The sequence below is a fragment of the Phyllopteryx taeniolatus genome, chromosome 8, assembly GCF_024500385.1.
Source record: "Phyllopteryx taeniolatus isolate TA_2022b chromosome 8, UOR_Ptae_1.2, whole genome shotgun sequence".
In the NCBI taxonomy this organism is placed as follows: domain Eukaryota; kingdom Metazoa; phylum Chordata; class Actinopteri; order Syngnathiformes; family Syngnathidae; genus Phyllopteryx; species Phyllopteryx taeniolatus.
In genome coordinates, this window is record NC_084509.1 from 15,488,254 (window position 1) to 15,516,115 (window position 27,862).

General features: G+C 41.0%; 1 protein-coding gene across 2 annotated transcripts in view; it reads left to right on the forward strand.

The window, feature by feature from the left end:
• The window catches only part of grik4 (glutamate receptor, ionotropic, kainate 4), a 408,097-nt gene that overhangs the window by 360,074 nt on the left and 20,161 nt on the right, over positions 1–27,862 (forward strand). For both annotated transcript variants that reach the window (XM_061782686.1, XM_061782687.1), the window contains 2 exons: positions 8,101–8,304; positions 17,076–17,189. In XM_061782686.1, the coding sequence (XP_061638670.1) occupies positions 8,101–8,304; positions 17,076–17,189 (318 nt within the window). The remainder of the gene's footprint in view (positions 1–8,100; positions 8,305–17,075; positions 17,190–27,862) is intronic.

Genomic DNA, 27,862 nt, shown 5'->3' on the forward strand with positions numbered 1-27,862 from the left:
AAACTGTTCGACTATTTTCTCATGCACTTGTTCACAAAGAGGTGAACCTCACCCCATCTTTGCTTGTGAATGACTGAGCAATTCAGGGAAGCTCCTTTTCTCCCCAATCATGGCACCCACCTGTTCCCAATTAGCCTGTTCACCTGTGGGATGTTCCAAACAGGTGTTTGATGAGCATTCCTCAACTTTCTCAGTCTTTTTTGCCACCTGTCCCGGTTTTTTTGGAACGTGTTGCAGCCATAAAATTCTAAGTTAATGATTATTTGCTAAAAACAATAAAGTTTATCAGTTTGAACATTAAATATCTTCTCTTTGTAGTTTATTCAATTAAATGTAGGTTGAACATGATTTGCAAATCATTGTAATCTGTTTTTATTTATGTTTAACACAACGTCGCAACTTCATTGGAATTGGGGTTGTATTTAATGTAATTGTGACTTTACTACTGCATTGGTGTCGGTTATGGAGAGAGGTTAGACTGTTGATAGAGTATAGTGCAGTCCGACTTAGATACAAATTCGGGTTGCGCCTTCTGTAATTGAAATATTTGTTTATATGGTAGTTCATTCTAGCTACTGAGCCAAAGCAAAGGAAAAGACTGGATGTAATATGAATTAGAAATACATTTTTGGGTAGCTCATGAATAGATGTGCAGAGGTTTTCATGAAAATTAACAGATTAACTCCACTAGTTTGCTCTGATAAATTCCTTCGTGTGCATCACTTCCGATAAACATCACAGTGTGAAGTATAGCCACAAATTTTCATGTTACGTGTTTATTGCATTCATTCCTCATGGATGAATCAGGTGTTAAAGTTTAAAGTAGCAATTTGCCGAATGTGGAGTCTGAGCATCTGTATTATCAGCTGCAGTGCCACAGGAATGAGGGAAATAACACAGACATATTTTGTTGGTCTCATTGAGAAAGAACGTTCCATTTCACACAGGAGGAAGGGGGCAGATGAAGATGTGAATGTCTGGGAACAAATGAGATGGTTCTTTCACAACAGGAAGTGGGTATGAAAGAATGAATTGAGCGAGCGCTGAACCTTGATTTCATTTTGCAGATACAGTCCCTCGACCAAACTTTGGAAACCACCGCGGGGCAATTTTCAGGGTCTATCACAGCTCATACATCACAATATGATTGCCGTGTCGCTCTTATCTTGCTTGTGTCCAGCGGGTAAAGTGTTGTTGTTTTTTTACCTGCTAGACTGTTTGTGAGCTCTTGAATTAGCACTTCAACTAATAACAGACGCCTGCTTCTAGCATGTGCGTGAGCAAGAATTCTTGATGCTATTCCATGGCCTGTATGCAGCGGTTTTATTACACTATTTCTGTCATAGTCGCAGAATTGACGACCACTTCCCCTCGGGCCCGCGGGTCATGGGTTTGTAATCATTGATCCCATTTTTACACTGTAGTGGATTCATGGTCTTTATTACCTCATTGAGCACAGCCATGTGATGGAAAAAGCCAATTATTCGTTTCTGTGAGATAGAATTATCTTTGTATGTTGTGTTTTATTGGCTCCAGCTGCAACTATATTGCAATCGATACAGTACTTGTCATATCTGTCCTATTACAAGTCGGTCTTTCTCACAAATGGTATGGTGGTGCTTTGAGATATGAGTGACCCGACTTATGAGTTTTTGGAGATATGAACAACCGATCAGCCAATTTGTTGTGCTTTGCCTTGCGAGCAAAAATTTGAGATAGCAATGTGATATGGTGGCAGTAAACTCAACTCCACACCAAGCAGCAGTTTGGCAGTTAGTAAAAAAAATTTTTAATGAGGCTTCAAGCTGTTTGTGATACTCCCAGTTGAGGTTTACTGTCAAACTAAACATAAAACAAAGAAAATTACACACTGATTATTTGAAATACTGTAACCGCATAGCTTTGCCATAGGTTCATTGAGCTCAATGCAAAATAACATAGGCGGGGCTAACGAGTAGCATCAACGTAGTGGTGTTATAACGCTTCAAGCAACACAATTTTGAACACAAATGGTGGAGGTACATATCCCGACAAACAATATAACAATACTCACAGACATAGTGTATATAGGATGTGATGAATAAATTATGATGCACAAAATGTTTAATTCTTGGCATTATTTTAATTATGTTATTATAAGGGATCTTTAATTACTACAAACAAATGAAATTTGTTTTAATCGCATTTTCAGTCCCAAACAACACTTAAACCTTTGTCAGTGCACGATTTCCTGGTACACCGATTACACTGACGCACGCATCAGTGCTCAGCTACCAAAATGGAGGAATTAGGTGAAACAGCGTTGCTCAGACGGACTGGAGGCAAATTTCATTTAAAGAAAACTACAGGATTCAGTTTGGATGCCCCCGAAGAACTTCAACCCTCCGACATGTGGTCCAACTTTTCAGGTGCCATGCAGAAACCTTTTAAAGGCAAAACTGTTCTGAAATTTTTTTTCCTAAAATGGCACCTAAACTTTAGGTCTGTTGAATTTTGGCCAAGTATATTTTCTGTTAGTTGCCTACTGTTTTGTATTGAAATGCAACTAAACACATTTTTCCAGAGGTAACAATATTCCCATCTGTGTCAATTATTTGATTGAGTCTCCCGTCTGACAGCTACTTCTGTTTGACCCAGCTCTGTATCCACTTTGTCCATATTTGGCTAAGACAACATTCAAGTGTTGTTTGGAACTGAAAATGCGATGAAAACAAATTCATTTGTTTGTAATAATTAAAGCGTGAAAGTTCGACCCCTTTCCTCTGATTGGTTGGCTCAGTGTAGAAGACCCAACCCTCACTACTTGTAAAATCACATGTTTGTTATGCAGAGAGGTAGGCGGAGATCTTCGCAAGTGACATCGATAAGCTCGAGAAAATCGAATGACATGATTTCTGGCCTCTCGGCAGAAGAATGTCTCCACTCAGGAATGCGTGGATGATTTTAATTCATATTTTGCATGTTTACTAAGGCACTATAGAGCCAATATAACATCCCAAATACTAGAAAAAATGGTTTGGTAAAATATGGGACCTTAAACAATATGTTTATAATTGTGATTGTAGTTTACAGCAGTGTAGAACTGTACCGCGTCACACTGAGAGACGGTTGTAATATTTTGACCACACATTAAGTGAATACAGTACCTCTCTAAGTGTGTGTATAAAAAAATGTGCATTATTATCTTTCTAAAGGCAGAATTGTTGATACAGCTCTTCTAATGCATCTCATTAGATGTACCTAATGTTGTGTAACCTGTGTGCGTGTATTCTATTTAGTGTCCAAATGAGTCATCCAGCACACTTATCAGTCCACCACCAGACTCTACTTGGCCTGGGAATAAGAGGCTGCTTTAAAAGTCCAACTTTTGTTGTGTCTTCGGCTGAGTTCTTACTCGTGTGTGCTAAAGACGCTTGCATTTCCATATGACCCTGTATAGCACATGCAGAGGTGAGTTGTAATGAGCTACACTTAATCCATTACATTTGCTTAAAAGGTCAGAGTGCAAGGATTTTATGTGAGGCTGGTATGTGTATGTACTGTATATATACATATTCCATATATATTCAAATGTACAGTGTATTTGCTCCAGTAAGCTGTCGGTAGTGGAAAACCCATAGATTCATGAGCAGTCAATTGCACATGAAATGTAAACAACGTGCCGATTTGGTTTAAACTGTAACCGCAAATGGTTTTAATACATTTCCACTGTACAGTGAATTATCACCATCAATGGTATAATCGTAGGACATGCAAAGAAATGTTTACCTCCGTCCATCCTGCGGCATGTCACCATTACCATGACACCCAGGTTAAAGACGCGATTGTGGAAGGGAAAATCGTTGGCACCGCAGCTTGTTTCAGCCTGTTTCGAACTATGCCCGTGTAGCCAATACTTTCTGCTAAATGTTTCCAAAAACACACCAGTTTGAAAGTTACATACACTTGCTAGGCAGCCACAGATGTATGTTTGTCTACAGGTATTTCTTATTACTTGTGCAGTCTGTTTTGGTTTGTTCAGGAGACTTGTCACATGACTTTTTTTCACCAATCCAACGTAACTATTAGTGACGTACGACTCTATTTGACTCATCAAGCAGAGCTAGGCAGAATGAAACATACAACATACGAGAGGCTGTCTCAGTCTGATTGACCATGGAACAGATTGTTTCTATTTCCATATTGCCAAAGGAGAGGAAAAACAGGCATGATAGCAGTCAGGCCACCACATCAAGACACATAAACGACAGGCGGTCCCTCTTTTATTGATTCCTGTTCCTGTCAGCTTTAATGTTTAATGTTACTCAGCACAGAGAATGTATAAGAAAGCTTTATCATCACCAGCCAAAGGCAATAAAGCTCCAAATGATGCTGTTCTTTTCAACACGAATAAATCAACACGACCCGGAGAAGGTAAATCAAATTTTGCCACATAATTACAGGTTAGAGGATACAAAAATACCATACATCATCAAGGCAGAAGAGAAAATGAATTGCTATAAAGTGGCAGCTTGGCACGCAACCTGTTCCATCTAATCCAACCCTTAATTTGATGCTAGAAGCAAGCATTGTCTTCACTCTCTCTCTGTTATTTTTTGTACTTTATTTTTGTCCATTGGAACTTAGCATATAGCTAATGCTGTGGGGGCAAAGTATCGGTGCATTCCATCTAGCTAATCTAGTGCGGGCAAAGTGTCGGTGCATTCCATCTAGCTAATCTAGTGCGGGCAAAGTGTCGGTGCATTCCATCTAGCTAATCTAGTGCGGGCAAAGTGTCGGTGCATTCCATGTTTTTGGAAACCAAAATAACAAGGATGCCTGCACATTGCATACGGTTGCACACGTGTTATACAATCAAGGGAACTCCGAACTGGGAATAACCTTTCATAAGTAAGAATATTTTGACTTTTTTCAAAAGTGCCTGGAATGAATATACCACGATAGTTATTTAGAAAGCTATCTTGTTGAAGTCTGGCTCACTGGCAATAAAGTATGTCACGTTTGAGCATTAATTCCAACACATTTATTTTCCCACTGCCAAAACAAATCGTAACAACTCCTCTGTTAACCAGAAGTGGAAAGAGTAGCCAAATATTGTACTCAAGACTGATCCATTTTTTTTTAAAATCAGAGCATGATTGTCAAATAAAATAACCTTTATAAAATAACAAATTAAGGCAAATTCAGCTCCAAGAAATTGTCTTTTTTCCACTTGTTAAACAGCACAATAAGGCTCACCAGGCAGAGATTACAAAAACACGAACAAGACTGCAGTGGATATTAAAAGTTTACACACCCCTGTTCAAATTCCAGGTTTTTGTGATGTAAAAGAATTTAAACCAAAATAATTTTCAAACTTTTTCCATCATCAATGTAACCTAGAACTTGTACAACTCGATTTATTTTTGTATCTTTTTGAGAGGTGAGGTGCCAAATAAACAGCTGAAATATTCTTGTATGTGATTGACTCAGACTTGGGATATAACTTGCTGCCTTCTTGGCCTGGTCCCCATTGCAAAAGAGATGTTCTGTCTCACCTGGTTTTTTACCTTGTTAGGTGACCAAGTGTGCACACATTCTTAAAACTGGCATGTGGCTGTCTTCAGAATTAACCAATCACATTCAAAGTCATATTCAATGAGAGTCCACACAATGCCATCACCATTTCAAGTGCCAAAAAAACAAAACGCATGCATAGGGCCTGACAGAATCATTATTTGCTTTATTAAGCAGAATGGCTGAATGGAGAAGCTGTTAGTTGACCAGATTTATTGATATAGTATAGTCTCTTTACTAGATCTGTTTTATGGCACTTACACTTCAACTTCAGTGTGTGTGTGTGTGTGTATGTGTGTGTGTGTGTGTGTGTGTGTGTGTGTGTGTGTGCAAGCGTGCATGTATGTGTGTGAGAAAGAGAGCGAGATTACGCTTCAAGTTTAACAGTTACTTACAGTATGACCATAAAATAAATCTATTGTTTCTATAAGCACAGGCAAAACAAAAACATCTGCAACTTGCCACAAGATATTTTCTCAAGTTTGAAGTGGGCTGAAATTTCCAAGTTTGGGCAGTTACAAGACTGTACTGCACAATAAGGCTATTGTTCTTCGTAGTCTGAAATGTGAACATGAGCCGTTTCTTTTCACTTTGATTGGCCCGCAAAGCCTAATAGAGGACTTTGTGTGTGGGCATGTGACTTTCTTGTGTCGTTTGATTAGTGAACTTAGTGTTATCTCGGCAAAGGTGAAGTGCTCACGAACAAAGATTCAGACAGATTTGTGAGAAATAGGTCTTTTGTTAGTTAGTTAGTTAGCGTAAGTGAGTTCAGTTAGATTTTAGATGAGTAAATTGCATTTTTGAGTTCAACTCTTTAAAAATTGGATAAAAAAAAGATGTTGCATTTGTTCAGTATGTTTTTTGTTTATTGACATCACTATATGTTATACATACTGTAAGTGTGATTAATGTTTTAACATTTTTAAGCGCACTTACACTTCAGAACACGCTTTTATGGAACGTCAGTGTAAGTTGCAGGTCTCCTTTTTAGATTTTCATTCATTTTAATGAAAGGTAGCTTGCTAAAACGTAATTGCTTTTATATTTAACATTGAAGTCAGCAGAATACATGGTCTATTTCTGCAAAAGTAGTTCTTTTATAGTCAGTCGTCTGCTCAAAACATTACGATCGTCATCCAAGGTTGTCAGCACTTTTTATTTATGAGGTAGGATTTAAAATTTTATACTATACTGATATTTTCCTGGGTGTAGTGTATGCTGCACTTTAACTGCTTACATACATGGTTAGAAACAGCAGTAAATGCATTACTTTAAGGGCCACTATTGCACCAACATGCACATGGAGGTGTGTTGCCCACAAATTTCACAAAAGTTACTATTAAAATTGTCGTTCAATGTCTCAAAATGAATTTAATTTTAAACATAGTAACAAAAACATATTGCTAATACTTTTCCCCTCCTTTACTGTAGATGTAATGACAAATAAATGTGCTTATTTACAATAATGGTGATTGTATGCAGCCTCTTGGTCAGACTGTATGGCGTTGCAAAGTTGTGCAAATTACTCCTTGTGATTAGACGATCAGTTATGAACTCTTGTATCTGCACTTGACAGGTAGAGACAAAGGGTTTTTGCTATGACAACAGCACGAGGCATCCTGCTGGGCAGCACACTCTCAGACATTGACAATTTGTGTGTAGAGTAATTATCATTATTATGTGGCTTTTACTTCAAGTCAGCAGAGCCCATTGGTAACAAACTAAATGTACTTACCTGTTACTAAGGAGCTCAGCATCTGCTTTGGAACAGTTGGTGCTTGCACAGCCAAATTATAACATTGTTGAAAATCACTTCAACATGTTATTTGGAAACTCTTCACAACTTACAACAGAGAAGAAACTTGGATACTAGCTGTAAAAGGTGGGCCTCGTCAGCAGAAGAATCCATTCTGATGGTGTCTTACAAGACATATTTTTACTGGGTTTATGAGCTGTGAGTGTGGAAACAGCAGCAAAGTGGTGCACAATGGACATTCATTTTGATGTACCGGAACCCGAGCACACCAGCTTGACACACATCCCTTATTCCAATAACATGAAGACACAGCCGAAGAGAGCTGCTGTAAAAAAATATTTTGTTTTTTTACTCCCTTCCTACCGTATTTCAAATAAACGGTGGTACCTTGACTTAGGAGTTTAATTGGTCATTCAAAACACTCCTCTCAAATAAATGTTCCCCATTGAAATGACTGGAAATGCCATTGTGTTCCACCCCCCTAAAAAAAACATTTGTTCTTTGATGAAGAATAATAGCACTCAACAGTATTGTACTGTATATAAACATACAATAACAGCATGATTAATAAAACTTAAAGAAATAAACATTTTTTCCTTAATTGCTTTTTTCCCACTATCACTGTATTTAATCATATTCACTATTTTTTGCCAGTGTTTATTACAGTAATGTTGAAAATACTGCCAAAAACGCTGTAAATTTTCAGCAGCTGAACATGTGAACAAAAACATTTGATTGACAGAAAAGTATTATATGTTGATAATGCAAACTTTATTTATGTAATTCAGGAGAATCCATATGTGATGCTGCAGCCGAATCACCAGGAACTGGAGGGAAATGAGCGCTACGAAGGCTTCTGTGTTGACATGCTAAAGGAGCTGGCAGCCATACTCAAGTTCAAGTATCGTATCCGACTGGTGGGGGACGGACTGTATGGTGTCCCTGGAGCGAACGGAACGTGGAGCGGCATGGTGGGAGAGCTCATTTCCAGGGTAAGTAAATTCCTGTGAAGTTAAATGAACATGTTTATCTCATCAAATATACAACGCCAATTCCAATGAAGTTGGGACGTTGTGTTAAACATAAATAAAAAGAGAACACAATGATTTGCAAATCATCAACCTATATTTAATTGAATACACTACAAAGACAAGATATTTAATATTCAAACTGATAAACTTGATAGTTTTTAGCAAATAATCATTAACTTAGAATTTTATGGCTGCAACACGTTCCAAAAAAGCTGGGACAGGGTCATGTTTACCACTGTGTTACATCACCTTTTCTTTTACAACATTCAATAAACGTTTGGGAACTGAGGACACTAATTGTTGAAGCTTTGAAGGTGGAATTATTTCCCATTCTTGCTTGATGTACAGCTTCAGCTGTTCAACAGTCAGGGGTCTCCGTTGTCGTATTTTACGCTTCATAATGCGCCACACATTTTCAATGGGAGACAGATCTGGACTGCAGGCAGGCCAGTCTAGGACCCGCACTCTTTTACTACGAAGCCACGCTTTTGAAACACGTGCAGAATGTGGTTTGGCATTGTCTTGCTGAAATAAGCAGGGACATCCATGAAAAAGACGTTGCTTGGATGGCAGCATATGTTTCTCCAAAACCTGTATGTACCTTTCAGCATTAATGGTGCCTTCACAGATGTGTAAGTTACCCATGCCATTGGCACTAACACAGCCCCATACCATCACAGATGCTGGCTTGTGAACTTTGCGTCCATAACAGTCCGGATGGTTCTTTTCCTCTTTGGCCCAAAGGTCACGGGCATTCAATATTGGTTTTCGGCCTTGCCGCTTACATGCAGTGATTTCTCCAGATTCTCTGAACCTTTTGATGATATTATGGACCGTAGATGATGAAATCCCTAAATTCCTTGCAATTGTACGTTGAGGAACATTGTCCTTAAACTGTTCGACTATTTTCTCACACACTTGTTCACAAAGAGGTGAACCTCGCCCCATCTTTGCTTGTGAATGACTGAGCAATTCAGGGAAGCTCCTTTTATACCCAATCATGGCACCCACCTGTTCCTAATTAGCCTGTGTACCTGTGGGATGTTCCAAACAGGTGTTTGATGAGCATTCCTCAACTTTCTCGTCTTTTTTGCCACCTGTCCCAGCTTTTTTGGAACGTGTTGCAGCCATAAAATTCTAAGATAATGATTATTTGCTCAAAACAATAAGGTTTATCAGTTTGAACATTAAATATCTTGTCTTTGTAGTGTATTCAATTAAATATAGGTTGAATATGATTTGCAAATCAATGTATTCTGTTTTTATTTATGTTTAACACAACGTCCCAACTTCATTGGAATTGGGCTTGTACATGGAGATACCACATACGGTATGTGAGGTGTATTCTCAAGGGGCTTACATTCAAATGCTCACAGACACTCACAGGGAAAAAAAGTACTGTACATTACCATACCTTTACATTTCTCATTGGAGTGGAGTGGAAAAAAAAAAAAAAAAGGTGCAGATATTTTTCACCATTCACTCACCCCCCCCCCCCCCCAATAATATGCCGTTGGGGTATGTTAGTTTAGATTGTTCGTTCAGAATGAAAATGTCAACTCTCAACTGGTGTTTTTCAGCTTTAAGTGTTTTCAAAAAACACAGACACTCTCAGGGAGAAAGTAATGTGCATTACCATACCTGTAAAATTCTCACTGGAGTGGCAAAAAAAAAAAAAGTGGAGATTTTTTGTCACCATTCACTCATTCCCCCCACCCCTCCCCAATAATATTCCGTTGGGGTATGTTAGTTTAGATTGTTCCTTCAGAATGAAAATGTCAACTCTCAACTGGCCTTTTTCAGCTTTTAAGTGTTTTCCAAAAACAGTCACTACGTTTCATTCTGAATAACTAATGCTATTAATGTTGAATGTCTCCTCGGTCTTTAGATTTGTAGTTCAACCGAGTGGTACAATTAGATAAATCAGAATCAGAATCATCTTTATTTGCCAAGTATGTCCAAAAACACACAAGGAATTTGTCTCCGGTAGTTGGAGCCGCTCTTGTACGACAACAGACAGTCAATTTACAGAACACTTTGGAGACAGAAAGACATTGACAAAAAAAAACAGTCACTGAGCAGTAAAGGGTTGCTAGTTATCTGGTAATGCCGGTACACTTTTTTTTTTTTTTTTGACAATTGTGCAAAAAGATGCAGAGTCCTCTAGCACTTAAAGCAGTTCGAATGACTAATATTGCAATAGTCCGGTGCAATGACCATTGTGCAAAGGGCGCTGAGACTTCAAGGAGTGTATGCGGTTTAAAGTGACGAGTAGGGAGATAATCTGGGACATTACAACGGTTTGCCTTTCAAGGTTCTGATGTGGATACTTTGGTAGCTGGCATCCACCGTAATGGTATGGTACCTATGCTAGTCTGCGGATTTGTTAGCAGATAATCTTCACTTCAGCACATTACATAAATAAAATTGGAAGAATACAAAATGCTCTCTTTACAAACAAATCTCTTCTTCTAATAAAGATTCACATGCTAAGAAGAGTGAAGTGAAATCATTACTTCTTGGTAATAACATTAACTAAAAGGCATTCCAGTTGGCGTAAAAGGAGCGAGATATGGAGAGGGTGAAGATATGGAGAGGGTGAAGACAAACCTAAAGGACCTAGTTCTGCCAACATTGGAACTTATGCCAAAGTTCTGGACTTAAAAATCCTCCCAAAATAGACTAGGAAGTAATTTTAGGCTTGTTTTCTGATGACATATTTGGTTTTCAGCCAGATTTTGGCCCGCCCACATTCAGGTCGAAACCTGCCTGATTGACACATCAGCCTGCTGACGTCAGCGACAGAAGACGAGCATATTTCCTGTTCTTGGTTGGTTCACAAATCGATTATGTTGGTCTGATCCCTACTTCATCTGTTGTTTACACATTTAAAGTGGTGACAATAGCTTGAATCTATAAATGCTCTTGAACGCTCAAAATGTCTGAGAATTGCCTATTCCTACATAAACCAATTGGCATAATTTTTGCATACATTGAAAGTCTGGATGTTTTTGTTTTTTTACAATAATCAGTGAAAATAGTGAGGTTTGAAGCATTTAAGTAGGCTTATTTTGTTAAAATTTATCGCTGTAATGCTTTGAAAGACGTTTGAAAAGAGTTTGGTCACATGATGTAGCACAGATATTTGCTCTTGTGAAGTATTAAGTATTTTGCACGGTGGGGTTGTCGGTGTGACTGCAGACATTGATGTGCACAGCTGGGTGACGAGTGTGTAACATTTTAATCGACGACTGCATAATAAATTAGTGATTTTGGTCCACTCGGACTTAATGTCCCCTGCCTCCCCCAGAACGTGGGTGAAGTTCTGCTGGAGGTGAGAGTTAAACTCCTTTTAACAGGGGATTTTGCCAGACGTTCCCAGCAGACCCTCACAATACGTTTGGGCCTGCCAGGTTGGCATCTTCCCCCACCATCAGAGCCAACACACAATCAGGTGGTGATCAGTTGACAGCTCCTCTCATTACCCAAGTGTCCAAGACATGTGGCCGCAAGTCCGATGACATGACCACAGAGTCGGTCGAACTGCGGCCTAGTGTGTACGCACAAACAACAGTCAGGACCCCACCCGAAGGCGGATGGAGGCTGCCCTCACTTCCGCCGGGGTGAACCCCAATGTACAGGCGCTGAGCTGGGGGGCAATAAATATACCCACACCTGCTCGACGCCTCTCACCGTGGGCAACTCCAGAGTGGAAGAGTCCAACCCCTCTTGAGAGGACTGGTAGCAGAGCCCAAGCTGTGTGTGGAGGCGAGCCCGACTATATCTTGTCGGAACTTCTCGAACTCGCGCACAAGCTCGGGCTCCCTTCTCTCCCAGAGAGGTGACGTTCCACGTCCCAAGAGCCAGCTTCTGTAGCCAGGGATCGGATCGCCAAGGTCGCTGCCTTCGGCCACCGCCCAGCTCGCACTCCACCCGACCCCTATGACCCCTCCCACAGGTGGTGAGCCTATGGGAAGGGGGACCCAGGTTACCCTTTCGGGCTGTGCCCAGCCGTGACCCATGGGTGCAGGCCTGGCCACCAGGCGCTCGCCTTCGAGCCCCACCTCCACACCTGGCTCCAGAGGGGGATCCCGGTAACCCGCCTCCGACCGAGGGAAAACGAGATCTAATATTTGTCGTCATCATAAGTGGTCTTTGAGCCGTACTTAGTCTGGTCCCTCACCTAGGAGTTATTTGGGTGACCCTGACAGGTTCATAAAGCCCCAGACAACTTAGCTCCTAGGTTCATTGGGACACACAAACCCCTCCACCATGACAAGGTGATGGCTCAAGGAGGGGAATAATAATTTAATTAAGTTCTAATTGTAGGTCAGTGAGAGTGTTTAGGCCAGCAGAGAAGGCTCTGATGGCACTCACGGCACGCCACTGGTACCAATATAACGGAAGCAAACCATATACCACTTTTAGGCACCCTTTCATTAATGTCCCCATCATGGTGATAGGATAAGGTACAACCAGAGTCGGCAGTTTACGTATCACCATCTTCTATACCGCTTGTTTTCATTAGGGTCCCAAGTGGCTGGAGCCTATCTCAGCTGAATTCGGTGGAGAGGTGCAGAATACGCTGGAATGTCACTTTTTTTACAATTTTCCTTTGGGTTTCCAGCTGCAGTGGTACATTTTGTTAGTGGCAGGGGGCATAGCATGCTCTGCAGTCACTTGAGCGCTTGACAAAGAATGAACGCTTCGGTGTTACGTTTTCCTTTGCTGAATTCATTGACGCATCATCACTTGTTCGGTGGAAACAATGTATTTTGTGTCTACAACAGCAACTTGCACTGTGAGGGCCTGACAAAATGTCAGAGCGGCGAGATTTGTCATGGGGTAAAGGTCATTTGGAGGGATGTTTCCACTATGGAATGAAACAGTTTGTCTTATTTGGTTAAAGGTTTCGAAGCGGATCAAATGCATAAAATAGCATAAAGTGCAGTGTTTGCCAGCTCAGTGCACAGCAATGACAGAAGACCTCCTGGGTTTACTCGGGACACTCGGTACTTTTGCAGCAGCCATTGCTTTACGCACTAAAGAATATTTCACTGCGATACTTTGACAACTGTCACACAACCTAAGATAACCATTAAACAGGACAAGTGGAGCCCAGACCAGCACACTTTTCACTCTTGTCCTAACATTTTATTTTCAAGCCTTTTACTGGGTTACTAAGATCTAATAGGAAGCTGAACCGCAGATATATTTTTTCAGTTAACAGCACTAGAAGGCATAACAGCAGGCAGGAAGAGAAATCCAGTTATCAATATTAATATTCTATTGTCAGATAAATAATTCAGCCACTGTAACAACTGTGTGTTCATCTCGCAAAGGATCTTCCTTTGTCGAAATTGCCTCGACGGCTGCTCCCTGCGTGTGGCTTCCTTCCAGCGCTGGGTGCAGCCGATCAGACTTTCAAACAACTGTGAGGTTTAAAAAAAAAAAAAAAAAAAAAAGAAAGAAAGAAAAAGATGAGGCAGAGGTTTGGTAATGCTGATGATGAAGGTTGAAAGCCCCGCAGGCGCATCGGACAGCAGGATACACGAGGCCACCATGTGCTATGTGCTCGTGTGTGTGCAGACCATACTCACAAATAAGCTTTGTACAGGCTTCCTCCCACCCTACCCCATAGCCCAGACATATGAAGAAGATGGGAGATTTTTGATACATGTTATAAACAGCCAGTAATTGCCAGAAATTTCTGCAGCTCCTTGAATGTTGAAATTGTCCTCTTGGCAGCCTCCCTGAACAATTCTTTGCTTGCCTTTTCGGCAATTTCAGAGGGACATCTAGTTCTTGGTAATGTCACTGTTGTGCCATATTTTCACCACTTTATGGTTACTGTATTCACGGTCTTTCATGGTATATTTAATGCCTTGGAAATAATTTTGTACACTCCTCCTGACTGACAACTTTGAGCAATGAAATCCCTCTGATGCCGTGGAAGCTCTCTGCGGACCATAATGCTCCTACAAAAATGTCGGGAAAGCCTCCCAGAACAGCTGAACTTCATCTGATGTTAATGAGATCAAAAACTCTTTTTTTTCATTTGAGTTGTACAGGTTATAGGTTAGCTTAATAGTTTATGTTTTTGAATGATTTATCTTGGTCTTATTATTTATATCACACAAAGTATTTGAACAGGGGTGGGGAAAACTTTGTCTATCCACTGTAGGTGAGCATGGTTTGTTGAGTGCAATAATTGAGGCAACGACTGGGCAGAAGGTGAGGGTTCAAAGGCCAGTCTTTTGAATATGATCTAAATGGTTGATTAATTATGGAACAAATCTAACAAAGAACAGCAGGTTATGGATTTGCAGCGGCATCTGCAGCGATGCGGTGTTTGCCCACCCCCCTTCCTATTCACTCGCCCTCCCATTCTTCACAATCCCGTTCATTCTCCCGCAGCGACCGAAGTGATGCTGCTTCCACTTTGTGTCCCTGAAGGAGATGAAGACTCCCTCGCAATTACATTTTACTGCCTTGTTTTCTTGTTGGCCATTTTGTTTCTCTGTTTTACCAGCCGCTGCTTCGACCGCTTATGTATTTATCATTTATAAATGTGTGTTCCAAACTTTTGGAAAGTCACATAGGTTTTCAGACCAAGGCTACATAAACTTGATTGGGTACATTTGCACAATCGAGTGAGAGCCAATACAAGGGTTACATTATTAGGATTGCATGAAAACAGCACAACCCATCACCTAAGCAATTGTCAATCAAGTTAGATCAGGACAAAACTGAAAACGTCCATACTGTAGCTCCCAACCCTGTACAAATGCCTACATTTTATCATTGAGAAAGATTACAGGGTGTTCCAGAACTTTGAACACCCTGTGGATGTTGGTTGCCTCAACACAAATAGCCCAATTAATGGATACTACAAGTACAAGACTGCTTCATGTACGCAGTCTTTGCTCCCTTCCTTTGTCGTGCTCATCTGTTTATTAAAATGGTTGTTAAACATGCATAGATCGTTTTACACTTGATACTATTTGGGTCCTTGGATGCACATGTCACGGAAACAATGAGTCCCAGCCCTAGAACAATGAGTCCCGGCAACTAATCATCATGGAATACAGATACATTAATCCTCCGCTATGTCACATTTCTTGCTTTATCTTTTATATTTATTTTTGTACGATATTTTTTGTATTACCCATTGCTCTTGCTCTCTCTCAATATTTTATGTGTTCAGGCCTGCCACGATAAACATTTTTAATAACGATATATTTTCCCCATAACTTTCACACAAAAAAAGGTATTTGTATGCCACTAATATATTGATATTAGAGTATAATTAAAGAATTGTACACGTCTCACACATTCTGCCTTGGTAATCAAACATATGAGAACAACGGTACATACTGTAACGTTCTCTCATTTACTAAATAAAAGTTGGGTTGCATTTCACAATAATAGCAAGTAAATAAAAAGAGAAAGTTATACGTGTTCAAATAAAGTGATTCAGAAAAATAAAAAACAAGTTAGAATTTCCCCTTTTCTGTTTGGCATCTTAAGACAATAGTCTCAAACTATTTTACATATTGTAATTTAACAAATCTTAACAACTGAACTGTTTTAGAGGTTATGTTTGTTCAAAACCTTTTTTTGTTTCATAATGGCGTTTCACATATATGCACTTTTATTGTGTTCCCACTGAGAAGAACAACAAAAATCTGTCCGTTCCATTTAAAGCATAATTTGTTCCAAATGTTATCTTCCTTTATCAGTCATTTTCTGATCATTCTCCGTCTTTAACTCAATTTCCACGCTGATTCTCTTTTTCTCTCCCTTGATATGTTTCTCCTCGTCCCTGTCTGGGCTGCGCGCAATCAATGATTACCGCCTGAGATGCAGATTTGATTGGCTGATGGGGGTTGCTGAATTCGCATGCGTTTGGTCGGTACAGTTCATCACTACCGTAAAGCCTGGAAAATGTTGCACTGCTTAAAATAAATCCGCCTCGTATGTCTTGAATTAAAACCTCTTTTTTGGCTATGGCGTTGGTCCGTATGGGACTGCTTCTGGGTCCGGTCGCAGACCGCGGTCCGCCAGTTAATGACCTCTGTTTAAACAATGTCGCTACTATTGAGCGAGACAGAGCAAGTTGTTTAGCTCCTTAGCTCACTAGCTAGGTAGCTCATGGGCTAGCGAACGTAATAAATAATTGACTTTCCCTTAAGTATCCAAGTTGTGTGACTACGGATCCAAAGCTGTTCCACCAGCGGCTCGCTGCGTCGTTAGCGGCACGCCGGGTGTTACCACAACAATGAAAATTTATCGAATCCGGAAAAAAGTCTATTGTCCGTTGTATTTATGGAACGATAACCCGCTCTTCTCTGCCTCTGATATCCTAGCACCAAGACAGGTCTGGTGCTTTTAGTGGATAATGATTCGCTGAAGCACTTCAGCAACACACACACATGTAGGTAAGCCAATCCTGTGTGTTTGTGGACGCAGATTGATCATACCTTATGCCCCTGCTCATTTTTGTGCGTCTCAGACGCAGGACACAGTATAAAGCGAGATCTCTGAACATGTAATTACTGAAACGTCTGAATTTCTTCATGGCTTACTATTTTAAGCACCATTAAATGCGTAGTATTCGTTTTGTTACACTTTGTAGAGTCTTTCTCTATGTACAGAACATGGGCACAGCTTTGTTCAGAAGGTCTTTGGCTCTGGGAATGACGTGCAACTATTCACTGTGTCTGTTTCAGAAAGCTGACTTGGCAGTCGCCGGCCTCACCATCACAGCGGAGCGTGAAAAGGTCATTGACTTCTCCAAACCCTTCATGACCCTCGGTATCAGCATCATGTACCGCGTCCACCTGGTGAGTTATATCCCACACAGTCTAGGCGATTGAAGGACATTCATCTAAGTGCAGCCTGCAGACAAGCTACGAACAACAGAGACGCTCGCGTCTATCTGAATGGTTCCTAACACTTGTTGGACGTTGTAATTCAGAGAACTAAAAGGTTCCTGTGGCTTATTGTATCTTATTGTTGTGAATTTTTTGTTGACCGGGCAACAGACCACAATGTGTCTACTTGCAAAGTTATTGATGCCCTGATGGAAGATATCTATCCCCATACAAGGTTTGGCAATGCAGCCATAAAGGATTTTGTACAAACTGTCCAGCATGGTGCAAACAGGGCTAATGTCTTGCCTCTACCCTGCGCCCTCCTTAACCTCTGCTGTATCAGGAGAGCAAACCGAAGCAAGAAACCTTGAAACAACATGAGTGCAGCAGGATGCAAGCCAATGTTTGCAGAATCAGAGGCCCATTAATCAGGGCCGCCCTCCTCTAACACTCAAGGTGACCCAAGGAACGCTTAGCATAGCACCGATGGCAGCCCAAACTGTCTTTTGTCATCCTTCAGGAGCATTTTATCCATTTCCTATTGCTGTCCTGTCTCCCATTCTTGTAAACCTCCCCTCTTTTGTACCTCCCCGTGGTCAGCGCACAGTACTAATAGGTGGAGCAGCCAGGCACTCAATTGAGCAGGAGGGAAGAATCAATCGATGGCCTCAGGAGGTGTAGTTTTAATGGGGTGCCGAGTAGCGTGGCGCCTATGAAGTAGGAGGCAGGCAACCAGCTGGAAGCGACAAGGGGCTGACATCCCACAGGGTTCACACAAACACACAAACATCGCCCGCTTCGATTGGCACAGACGTGGCCCGGTTGACGCACTATTCTTTGGTAAGTGGTCATTACAAGACCAATAGACAAGACAATTTAGTATCGAGAGAGCCACCAGTGAGTGGAGGGTTTCAAAATAAAAAGGGAAAGGTGAAGGTTCTTTACCACATGGTTTAATTTCATCACACTTTCTTGATTCTCCTCTTGCCATTTCTCACAGTCACTCACTCACAGTTCTCACAGTAATTTCTCACAGTTGAGCCCTTTCTTTACTGCACTTGTTCACTTCTAATCCACTAGTGACGTGACACAAAAACGATTTCTTCAATGGGGTTTTGCTGCTTCTTTCAAAAATTTCATGTAAGTTTGAGTCAGATCAATGATTGTGAGATAAGGTTGGCTATCTATTTCCCCAATATAATTGGTCATTTGATGTCTGCATATCTCTCATATCTGAATTATGTAACACTCATGGTATTAATTGCTATTTACTCTGAGACAACATCAGAGCCAATCAAAATAGAATAGAATATTTAAAGTCCCTTGTGATTGTACAATTCACAGTTTGACGTTTGTGAAAAATATGCAAACACATTTATACAAATGTATATATGTGTTTATATATATATATAATATATGTGTGTGTTTATATATATATATATATATATATATATATATATATATATATATATATATATATATATATATATATATATATATACACACACACACACACACACTCAGGACAGAGCACCTTTTGTTTGAAGCCACCCACTTTTCAAGTGAGCAAAAGTATTGGAAGTCAATCACTGGACCTTAACCAAATAGAGCATGCATTTTACCTCCTGAAGAGGAGACTGAAGGGAGAAACTCCTAGAAACAAACAAGAACTGAGAGAGGCTGCAGTAAAGGCCTGGAAAAGCATTTCAAATGAAGAATGCAACAGTCTGGTGAAGTCAATGGGTCCCAGTCTTGATGCAGTTATTGAAAGTTCGGGTTATGCCACCAAATATTAAATGTTATTCACGTACTATTCCCAAGTTAATTTAATAGTCTGTTCCAATACTTTTGCTCTCTTGAAATAGTGGGTGGCTTCAAACAAAAGGTGCTCTGTCCATAAAAGTTACCTATAGTATATTAGCTTGCTTGCTTACTATTTTAATGCAATAAACAAAAGCCACTCACTGCTTAGCACATATTTATGTAACATCCATCCATCCATCCATTTTCTGAGCCGCTTCTCCTCACTAGGGTCGCGGGCGTGCTGGAGCCTATCCCAGCTGTCATCGGGCAGGAGGCGGGGTAAACCCCGAACTGGTTGCCAGCCAATCGCAGGGCACATACAAACAAACAACCATTTGCACTCACATTCACACTTATGTAACATTGTTCTGAAATTTTTTTATCCTATATCTTCATACTCTCCATGTCACCCGTGACCCTAGTGAGGACAAGCCCTGTAGAAAATGGATGCAGGGATGGGAAAAGAAATCTTTCTGAATGTTCTGGATAGGAAGGGCCTGCATGTTCATCCTGTCATTCGTTAGACAGCAACCTACTTGAAACTTAACCTCCTCTTTTAATTGCAGCCAAGTAATGCACTTCATTTTGACTGAAAGACTTTGAGACACATTTAAACGGCAATCAATTTCACACAATCTACAGGATTCTTAATTGATAAGAAGCATCCATAGTTCAAACCACAGTCATGAAGTTCAGCAATATGACCATCAAAACTTTCTGCAAAAGCCATAAGATGTCACATGTTAGCGAGAAAGCCCTGGCTAATCGTATTTGTGTCAAGAAAATATGTTGAAGTGGTACATCTCGATTGTTTAAGATCTTTATAGGCTATGGAGGAGTTTATCCTCGGTTGTTCGTGGAAGTCACGGAGTCTTTGCCGCACGTGTCTGTCTTTGCTCTCCTGTGTGACATTTATTTTTAAGGACAATGTAAGATGAATTTGAAATAATAGTGTTGTGAAGTGTTTTGGGAACATCACGTAGTATATTTACAGTTTAAACTATTAAAATAGGCATTTATAAACATTTGGGGGGGGGGGGACATCAATTTCACGACGTTTTCCAATAATTGTGTGAGGGTTCTATCCTGTATTTACAGTAATGGTTTTATGATGGCAACAGTCTGACCCTGGAACAAATTTCTATTTCCATTATATAATTTTTGCGCAAAACCGCTCGGAAGTCACACAGCCGTGTTTTGAGCTACAGCCCATAAAGCACTGACTTTATCAAAAAGATCGATTTTCAGAAAAATAAGTAAAGATCACTTCCCAGCTGGAATTGATGTGAACTTATTACATTAATGCCTAAAAAAAAAAAATTTTATGAGATTAATGGCTAAAAAAAATGCTTTTATTGAGAGGGTACAGTGAAATCTCCATGAGAAAAGTCCGACAATGATGAGAAATCAACGATACTAATCGGTTGCTCCCATGCGGAAAACAAGGAAAACCACATCATGTTTGGTATCAACAGAAAGCTTGGGGTTTTCCGCAACTGCGGATTTAATTAAGATGTACGTCAGTACACGTATGAACCAACAAGAGGCCATAATACTCGTGGTGTAAAGAAAACATCCTTGTTCCTAGGCTAACGCTATAATGCCGCTTCCGATCTTTAAATGGACATATCTTCACCAAATGATACCTGATTACCACAATCTATAGATCATTGTAAAGCATTTTTAAGGAATTTTCGAAAAATTTATATATAGCGTAAGACACGGCCGTGTGACTTTCGATCAATTTCTTGCTGGAGAATCGCATTTGGGGAAAAACAGTGTCCTTAAACAGTTCAACCTTAAATTTTCCCCTTTAGACATTTTCCCATAACAGAAATAAATTATAAACAAAAATCACATCGTTTTCTGTAAATGAGCAGACAGTTCATGCGCGTGCCACTGCTGGCCTCAGTCGGTCGTCATAGTTATTGATCAGTGACGCAATGCAACCTTGAGCTACTGGCTGCCTGGTCTCATAGAAACGTTCACTTCTGTCACCTTCATCATCTGTGCTACAAAGCCAGGTGAGGTAAAGGAGTCTTAAAGAGAAGTCAAAACAATCATTTCCTTGAAGCCGGGGATTCTTACGTCAAAAGTAGTCACTAGTAGTTTGTCTGTTGCATAATTCCACATAGAGGTTCATTAGGGTTGAAAAGGAGCTGTGTTGGTTTCAGTAGTGACCCTGAAGGCAGAGTGTGGCATACTTTATAGACTCACACACATAATGCTGTGATTGTGTAGGCGTCACATGCACTATACGTTAGCTACACATACACCTAATAGAATCCAATAAAACGTGTGTAACTTCTACACCTATATATTCCAGGTATTTTCAATAGTTTGGTTGTATTGCGGCAAGTTTTGGCAGGAGGAAAATTCCTGTAATTTGTTGGAGGGCTATAATAAACTTGTTGCTTCATTCTCGTAAGAACGCCTGTTCACTCTAAAAAACAAATGCCAAGTCTGTGGGCTACTGTGTTGCATGTGTATAGGAGAGCTCAAGAGGCAGTGAGATTATGTTGTATGTGACCTCCACTGAATCAAACGCTCCCTCTTTGGATTGCCCCCGCAGACACGGTTGACAGCATGGAGCAGGGGGGAATACAGAAGATCGGAAGGAGGAAGTAAATGAGTAAGGAATATGCTGAGGGAGGGGATAGAGAGATGAGAGCGGAGAAGCAAGCCGAGGAAAAGAAGAAGAGTTGAAATGACAATGGGAAGTGTCCTTCAATGAGTCAGTATTCATGCAGGCAGTCTCCAGGGGCAAACGTGGTGGTGTGCATACAAAGAAGCGGGATGAATAGGTGACATCCTTGACCGGATAACCTCAACAGCTCCTTCAGACACATGACAGAGAAAAGAAGACCATCAAATGTCAAAAGAAGGGCTTTTTCTGGTTCTTAATAAGAGCAATGTTATTTCCCTCAATGTCTCGATGTTGTGTTTGTTGAGAATAGCTCACAAAAATGATCATTGACATTATTTGGTATTCTCTTCCATCTAATGGTTTGCCTTGTCAGCCATTATTTTAAGAAGTTAGCCACCAGTCAAGTAACTAACAAAGATAAATAGGGAAGGACCATTAAACTCAACCCACCAAACAGACCAGTTTGGTTTATTTCAGTTTGGGATGCATTTGTTTTTATTTCTATTGTTAAAAGTTGTGATGGCAAAAACTAAGGCTCTGTTCACACTTAATGGGGTTCCCTGGTCCCGGACAAAGAAGAAGGTGTTGCAGGATGTGTTTTACATAGCAAATTGGATGACTTGCAACCAGTAAACATATCAAAGTAACAATAACTCAAAATAATACTGCTGTCTGCGGAGTAACACATGCTTCGTGGATTTGTTATGCTACTTTCCTGGATAGCTGACTTCCTCTGCAGCACACACATTCGGACAAGTGGTGTGGGTGTGTGTGCATCACGGTTGGGATAATAATGTACACACTTAATCAAACTTCACAAATGGAGTAACACACCACATTTTCTTTGAACTGAAAATGAATCTGTTCAGTCACCCTACTCTATTGCTTTCCCATGTAACAAGTACAATTCCGGGGTACTATTTGTGATACTTGGTCAGCAGGGTTAAAAGTGAGCTGAGCTGATACCATACAGGTATGTGCTCTATAAACAACTACTGGTCGTAAAAAAAAATAATAATAATAAAAAAAAAAAAAGCTGTTGCTGTCTTCGCACTACTCTTTGCAATATTAGTGGAGTATAATTTATAATCTCCACTTGGCTGCAGCGTCCCTCTCAAATTGAATTTGTCTCCTTACCATGTCAATAGCTGAGAAATAAGCACAGGAGACCCTCACTCTCCTCCTGTGTTGTTTGTTAGTGCTGCGTATTCTTACTTATGTGTTCAATGCGGCGTGATTTTTGCAGTTTCCTCCCCAATGAAGCAGAATGCGCACCGCCCAAACAGAGGAGAGTACAAAAGTGATGATTGTGTACGTGAACCAGCCACATTTACACTCTGTTCCCGGCGGCCACAGCACCCCTTAGACCCCCTTGTTCCCCCTTGCCTGAAACGTACTGTGCCGTGGTCAAGTCTTGCTAAGTTTTCTCACGGTCTAACACTAGCCGTGGTGGAGCGGGGCTGGTCAGTCCTGGAGGCTCAAAGGCGCACTATGGTGCAGCCCACAGTCTACCAGAGAAGCCAATAAGTTCACTTCTAGGTTCTGATGGGGTCTCTCACGTTTCTACGGATGAAACATGGGCGCCAGGCTGCTTTGCAGCACATTTGTAGCTCCGGCAGAGTAAAATAAAGCTCTCCTGCTGGGTCTGGCTCCAGAGTTGGCATCAGCGCAGGAGGCACATACTGCTGCTCAATAAATGTTAAATAATATTAGTTTTCTGTCTTGGCTTCTCTCTAACAAACACACATTCAACATTAAACATTCTAAACAGGTATGCCACGGCAGGCATTGTTGGTAAATTAAATACATGGCTTGAGAAGAGTTGTAGGCAGTGAGTGTGACATGCCGGGAAATATAGTCCCACTATGGACCGCCTCCAAGTTTTTATACACCCTGTTACATACTGTCAGGTTTAGTTGCACCCATTTTTACTACGGCTGACGAGGTTTCTCATCCGCACCCTTGGCTGCCATGGCAAATATTTGGACAATTCTGTTTGGAGATCCACGGCAATCACAGCCTGTCACGTTTGCTCAGCCTGCCCCGCAGGCATTGTCACGACCATCCCATTTTGTCCACATTGGGCTGAAAAGGCGTTGCCTTGGCTGCCGGGAACATAATGTCAACGTAGACTAAAGGGTGGAACTTGACACATCGCAGTCTGTTGCTTGGTCAACAGAGAATGATCACTTTTCATGCAAATTGAACTAATGTTTGTCTCCTTCTTGGAGATGTTTAAGCGTATGCAAGATCAGTGTTTAATTCCAAACTGAACTGAACTTGGAAAATATGACTAAACAACTGTGTTTAGTTATTCAGCAGTAGTTAATAGTAATGACGTGAGTTTTCTTCCATATGTGGCATCACACAGTTACTATGATTGGGGAACAACATATTTTCGGTACTAGGAGATCAGACACGTCTTCTTCAACTCCCAGAAACTTACACACTGGGCTGCCCAAGCCCACACTGTCAATGAGTGACAGCACAAACAACTCATGACAAGCTTTGAAACGTCGACACGCAAACACAAACAGCGCTGTGGTCTCACTGTCTGTCATGTGCAAACAAACAAACACTCTCCACAAATACAGTGAGCGCGTAGGAACAGCGCAGGCCAAACATGTACTGGAAAGCACTGGTGACTGTCTGAAACACATTCAATACTTGCTGACAAGTTATTATTAATAAGTGCGCTACCCTTTTAGTGACACTTCATCCTTAATTACAGCCATATCACAGGCAGTCACATTTACTGCTGGGAGTGATTAATCACATCACGCGAGATTATTAAAGAAGTTGGACTATTTTGACCTTGCAGAATATGGAGATAAGTGTCATACAACAGATCAATTATCGTTTACTGTTTCTCGTAGCACATCGGGAAAGTGGTGAGCTGAGTAGATTCTCAGTTTTCCAGGTCATGGTAAAGGTTGAATCAAGGCACCTTTGTTGTTTCTTTCTTGTTTTGATACGTTTAAATATGACATGGGAAATTATAATATTGGGATAATTAATAGAAATTTAGTCTGTCCCATGAGTCATGGGGGGGGGGGGTTGAGTGCAGGCACCCAGGCCAGCCATCTCCCCAAAGGATGTGCGAATGTATCTGGTGCATTAAAAATCCGTGGGTGGACCAGAGAACAGGCCAAGTGTCCTCCCCAGCCCGACACTGCCCTCCCCCCAGAGGTGGGGAGCGACCAGACCGAAAATCAGCACAGATGTGCCAGCACCCGGCCCGGCACGCGCCCCATCATGCCTCGTGCCAGTCTCCCAGGGGACCCTGAATGAGATGTGAGTGTGCCCAATATGCAGAGTATGTACAGTCTGTGCCCGGCCCAACCGGCTGATAGACCACAGAGAAAGGGGGGGAAACCCCTCCCCACCCTACCCCAAACTCCCCCCGCCCCCAAACCGACCATAGCCTAGTTACCAGAACAAGGCCCAGAAGGCGGGCCTGTCCAAGCCAGGAGGCGGTGACACCCTACCATAAGCCCTAAGTCAGCCGGGGATCCCACACAGCCCGAGGGAGAGAGGGCCAATGACCACAGTGGAGCGCCCTGGGGAGAGGGAAGAGGAGGAAGCTCTGGAGCCTATCCTAACTAACTTTGGGTGAGAGGCGGGGTACACCCTGTCCGAGTCGCTAGCCAATCACGGGGCACATGTAGACAAACAACCATTCACACTCAAATTCACATTATTAACAGAATATTGCAGCATATAAGAAAGTGGCATACCAGATTTGAACCCAGAACCCCAGAATTTTAAAGCAGACATGCTAATAACTGTGCTGCCTGTTAAAATATTACTCCTGAAAATGTTGCTTGAATTCCACTTGTTTAAAGTTGGAGGTACCACTGTATGTATTTCGCATGGCAGGACTTTTGCAGCTTTTCATTCAACACCCTCTCATTGTTAGTTGATCGTGGTGATTTATTATTAAAATACAACCAAGCCAGCTTAATGACTTGGCTTCATGAATGCAGGGAAATGACATAAAGTTGTACCCCAATTTACGAGTGACTGTACCTATGGGTTTTTCGGGATAGGAGCTGTCACTCGGCCGATTTGGTTGTTATGAATTGCGAGCAAAAATTACAGTCATGAGCACTAGGTGGTGGCAGCCAATTTCACAACAAGGAGCAGATAGTGAACAATTCTTCCAAAAAGTTTAAAGCTGTTTATTGCCATTCTGAGTTGAAGTTTAAACATAAGACAAAAAGAATTGCACGTTGCGCATTTAACCAAACTATATAACTTAAAAATGTGTGCTAGCTTAATGCTAACACATAATGGAAAATTGCATAGACAGGCTAAAAAAACTAGCATTGATTTTGTGGTGGTTATAGCCTTTTAAGCAACAGATATTTGAGCACAAACAGTGCGGCGACATATGCAGACAGACAATATCACAATAATCACAGGCATATATTCTTTATCCTCTGCGAAAAATAACTAATATTTCTGCAGCCTACTGAGTCACCTAGTTGCGAAACGCTTCTTCAAGTATTATGTTTATCTGTATTATACTGGCTCCTGGTGGCCAATGCACCCACACCAGAAGGAGCACAATGTCAGTGGGCATTAACGCATGAAATCATGATGGATAAACGGTTTAATTATTTACATTCTATAGCATTATGTTATTACTGTATTTTTTATTTTTTATATAAAATATAGCACTGTAGACTGCCATTGTTTTCATTAAAAACGTTACAAAAAATGTTGCTGGCACAATTTTATGTGTAACAGCTGGAAAAATGTTTTTAGAGATTCAGGCTTTTCAAAGTGTTCTTTTTCATGAAGAAGGGGAGAAAAGGGAAATGTGGAGACTTTTTATGCAGTTCCATTTGCAAAATAATGTATCTGCTGCAGCCTTCTAGCGGATAATTTCCCCTGGAGCTCTCGATAGCATAAGCTTTCTTTTTATACAATTATATTAAGGCACCAAGATCCGCAGCGCAACACCACATTCTTTTGCCTTTTTTCAAAAAATTAACTATGTGTTGTCACTCTCAATTTTGGATCTTTTGGCCACCATCTGTTGGCATCGCTGCAGCTCTCTTCATCTTTGTAACGGCACCTCAGTGGGAACTTAAAATACGGAGAAGAGTGCCTGGCAGTTAACAGAACGGTGCTTCAGCACGCAGCCAGTCTCGACCAGCAAAGACGAGGAGGAGGAGGAGGTGTGTCAGCACAAAGGGCTAATAACGCAATCCGAGCAGCAGCAACAGGTTTTCATCATCATTGGGCGTTACACTCCCATCATGCCTACAAACTGTTCATTTTCTCCTTTTTTTGCTCTGCCGGGCTAATGCATCAATGAATGTTCATCTCAGCGCAGCTTTAAATGGGCCCTGTTGATCATAACAAATCCTCAACAAAATGATCCCACTCGTGTGCCGCAAATTTAATTTTGCTAGGGGTTAAGCAACATATTAGTGAGGCAATCTCGCATTCATGGTGTCCCCAGAGACTTCATCATTGACAATTTAGCATCAGACTGATTTTTGGGGGGGCTGCTGACATGGTAATTGAAGAGCTAGATACATGATTGCGTCGATATAAACAGAACAGTTGCTCATGTGATCAGCTCCACCGTTTAACTGTCCCGTTGAGCCTTTCATGGTCACTAAGCAGATGGAAGTAGATCATATTCCGAATGTCCGCTCGACACACACAAACAAACACACACGGCACGCACACAAGTGCACACATCGCCGTGGCACTGCTTCACTCGTAATTGGTTCCATTTAGGGAACGATGGCTGTTGGTGATAGATAATGAAACACTATATTATTCCCTCTGGTCTGTTACTTTCGAACAGTGGTTGGAAGTGATGAAGTCTTAATGTATTGGAGTAGATTTCTTCATTATCTGTACTTTATTGAGTTTTTATTTTTCTGATGACTTGTTACTTTTTCTCTCTACATTTGAAATTATCTTAGATAAATCTGTACTTTTGAATCCTTATAAAAAAAATTGTTGATTTGTCGGGTTTTTTCATAGCCTAACACACCTAGTACAGGACAAGCAAGTTATTGTAAATAAATATTTTAAATAAATATAAATATATGCTTCGTAATGGTCCCAATGTTGATGTACAGTACTTCTTGTGAGTACTTGTAGTCTTGTTCATGAGCTGCGAGGAATTAGTGTGCTTCCTAGTTCCAAATCCAGAGGTGAGCGGTAC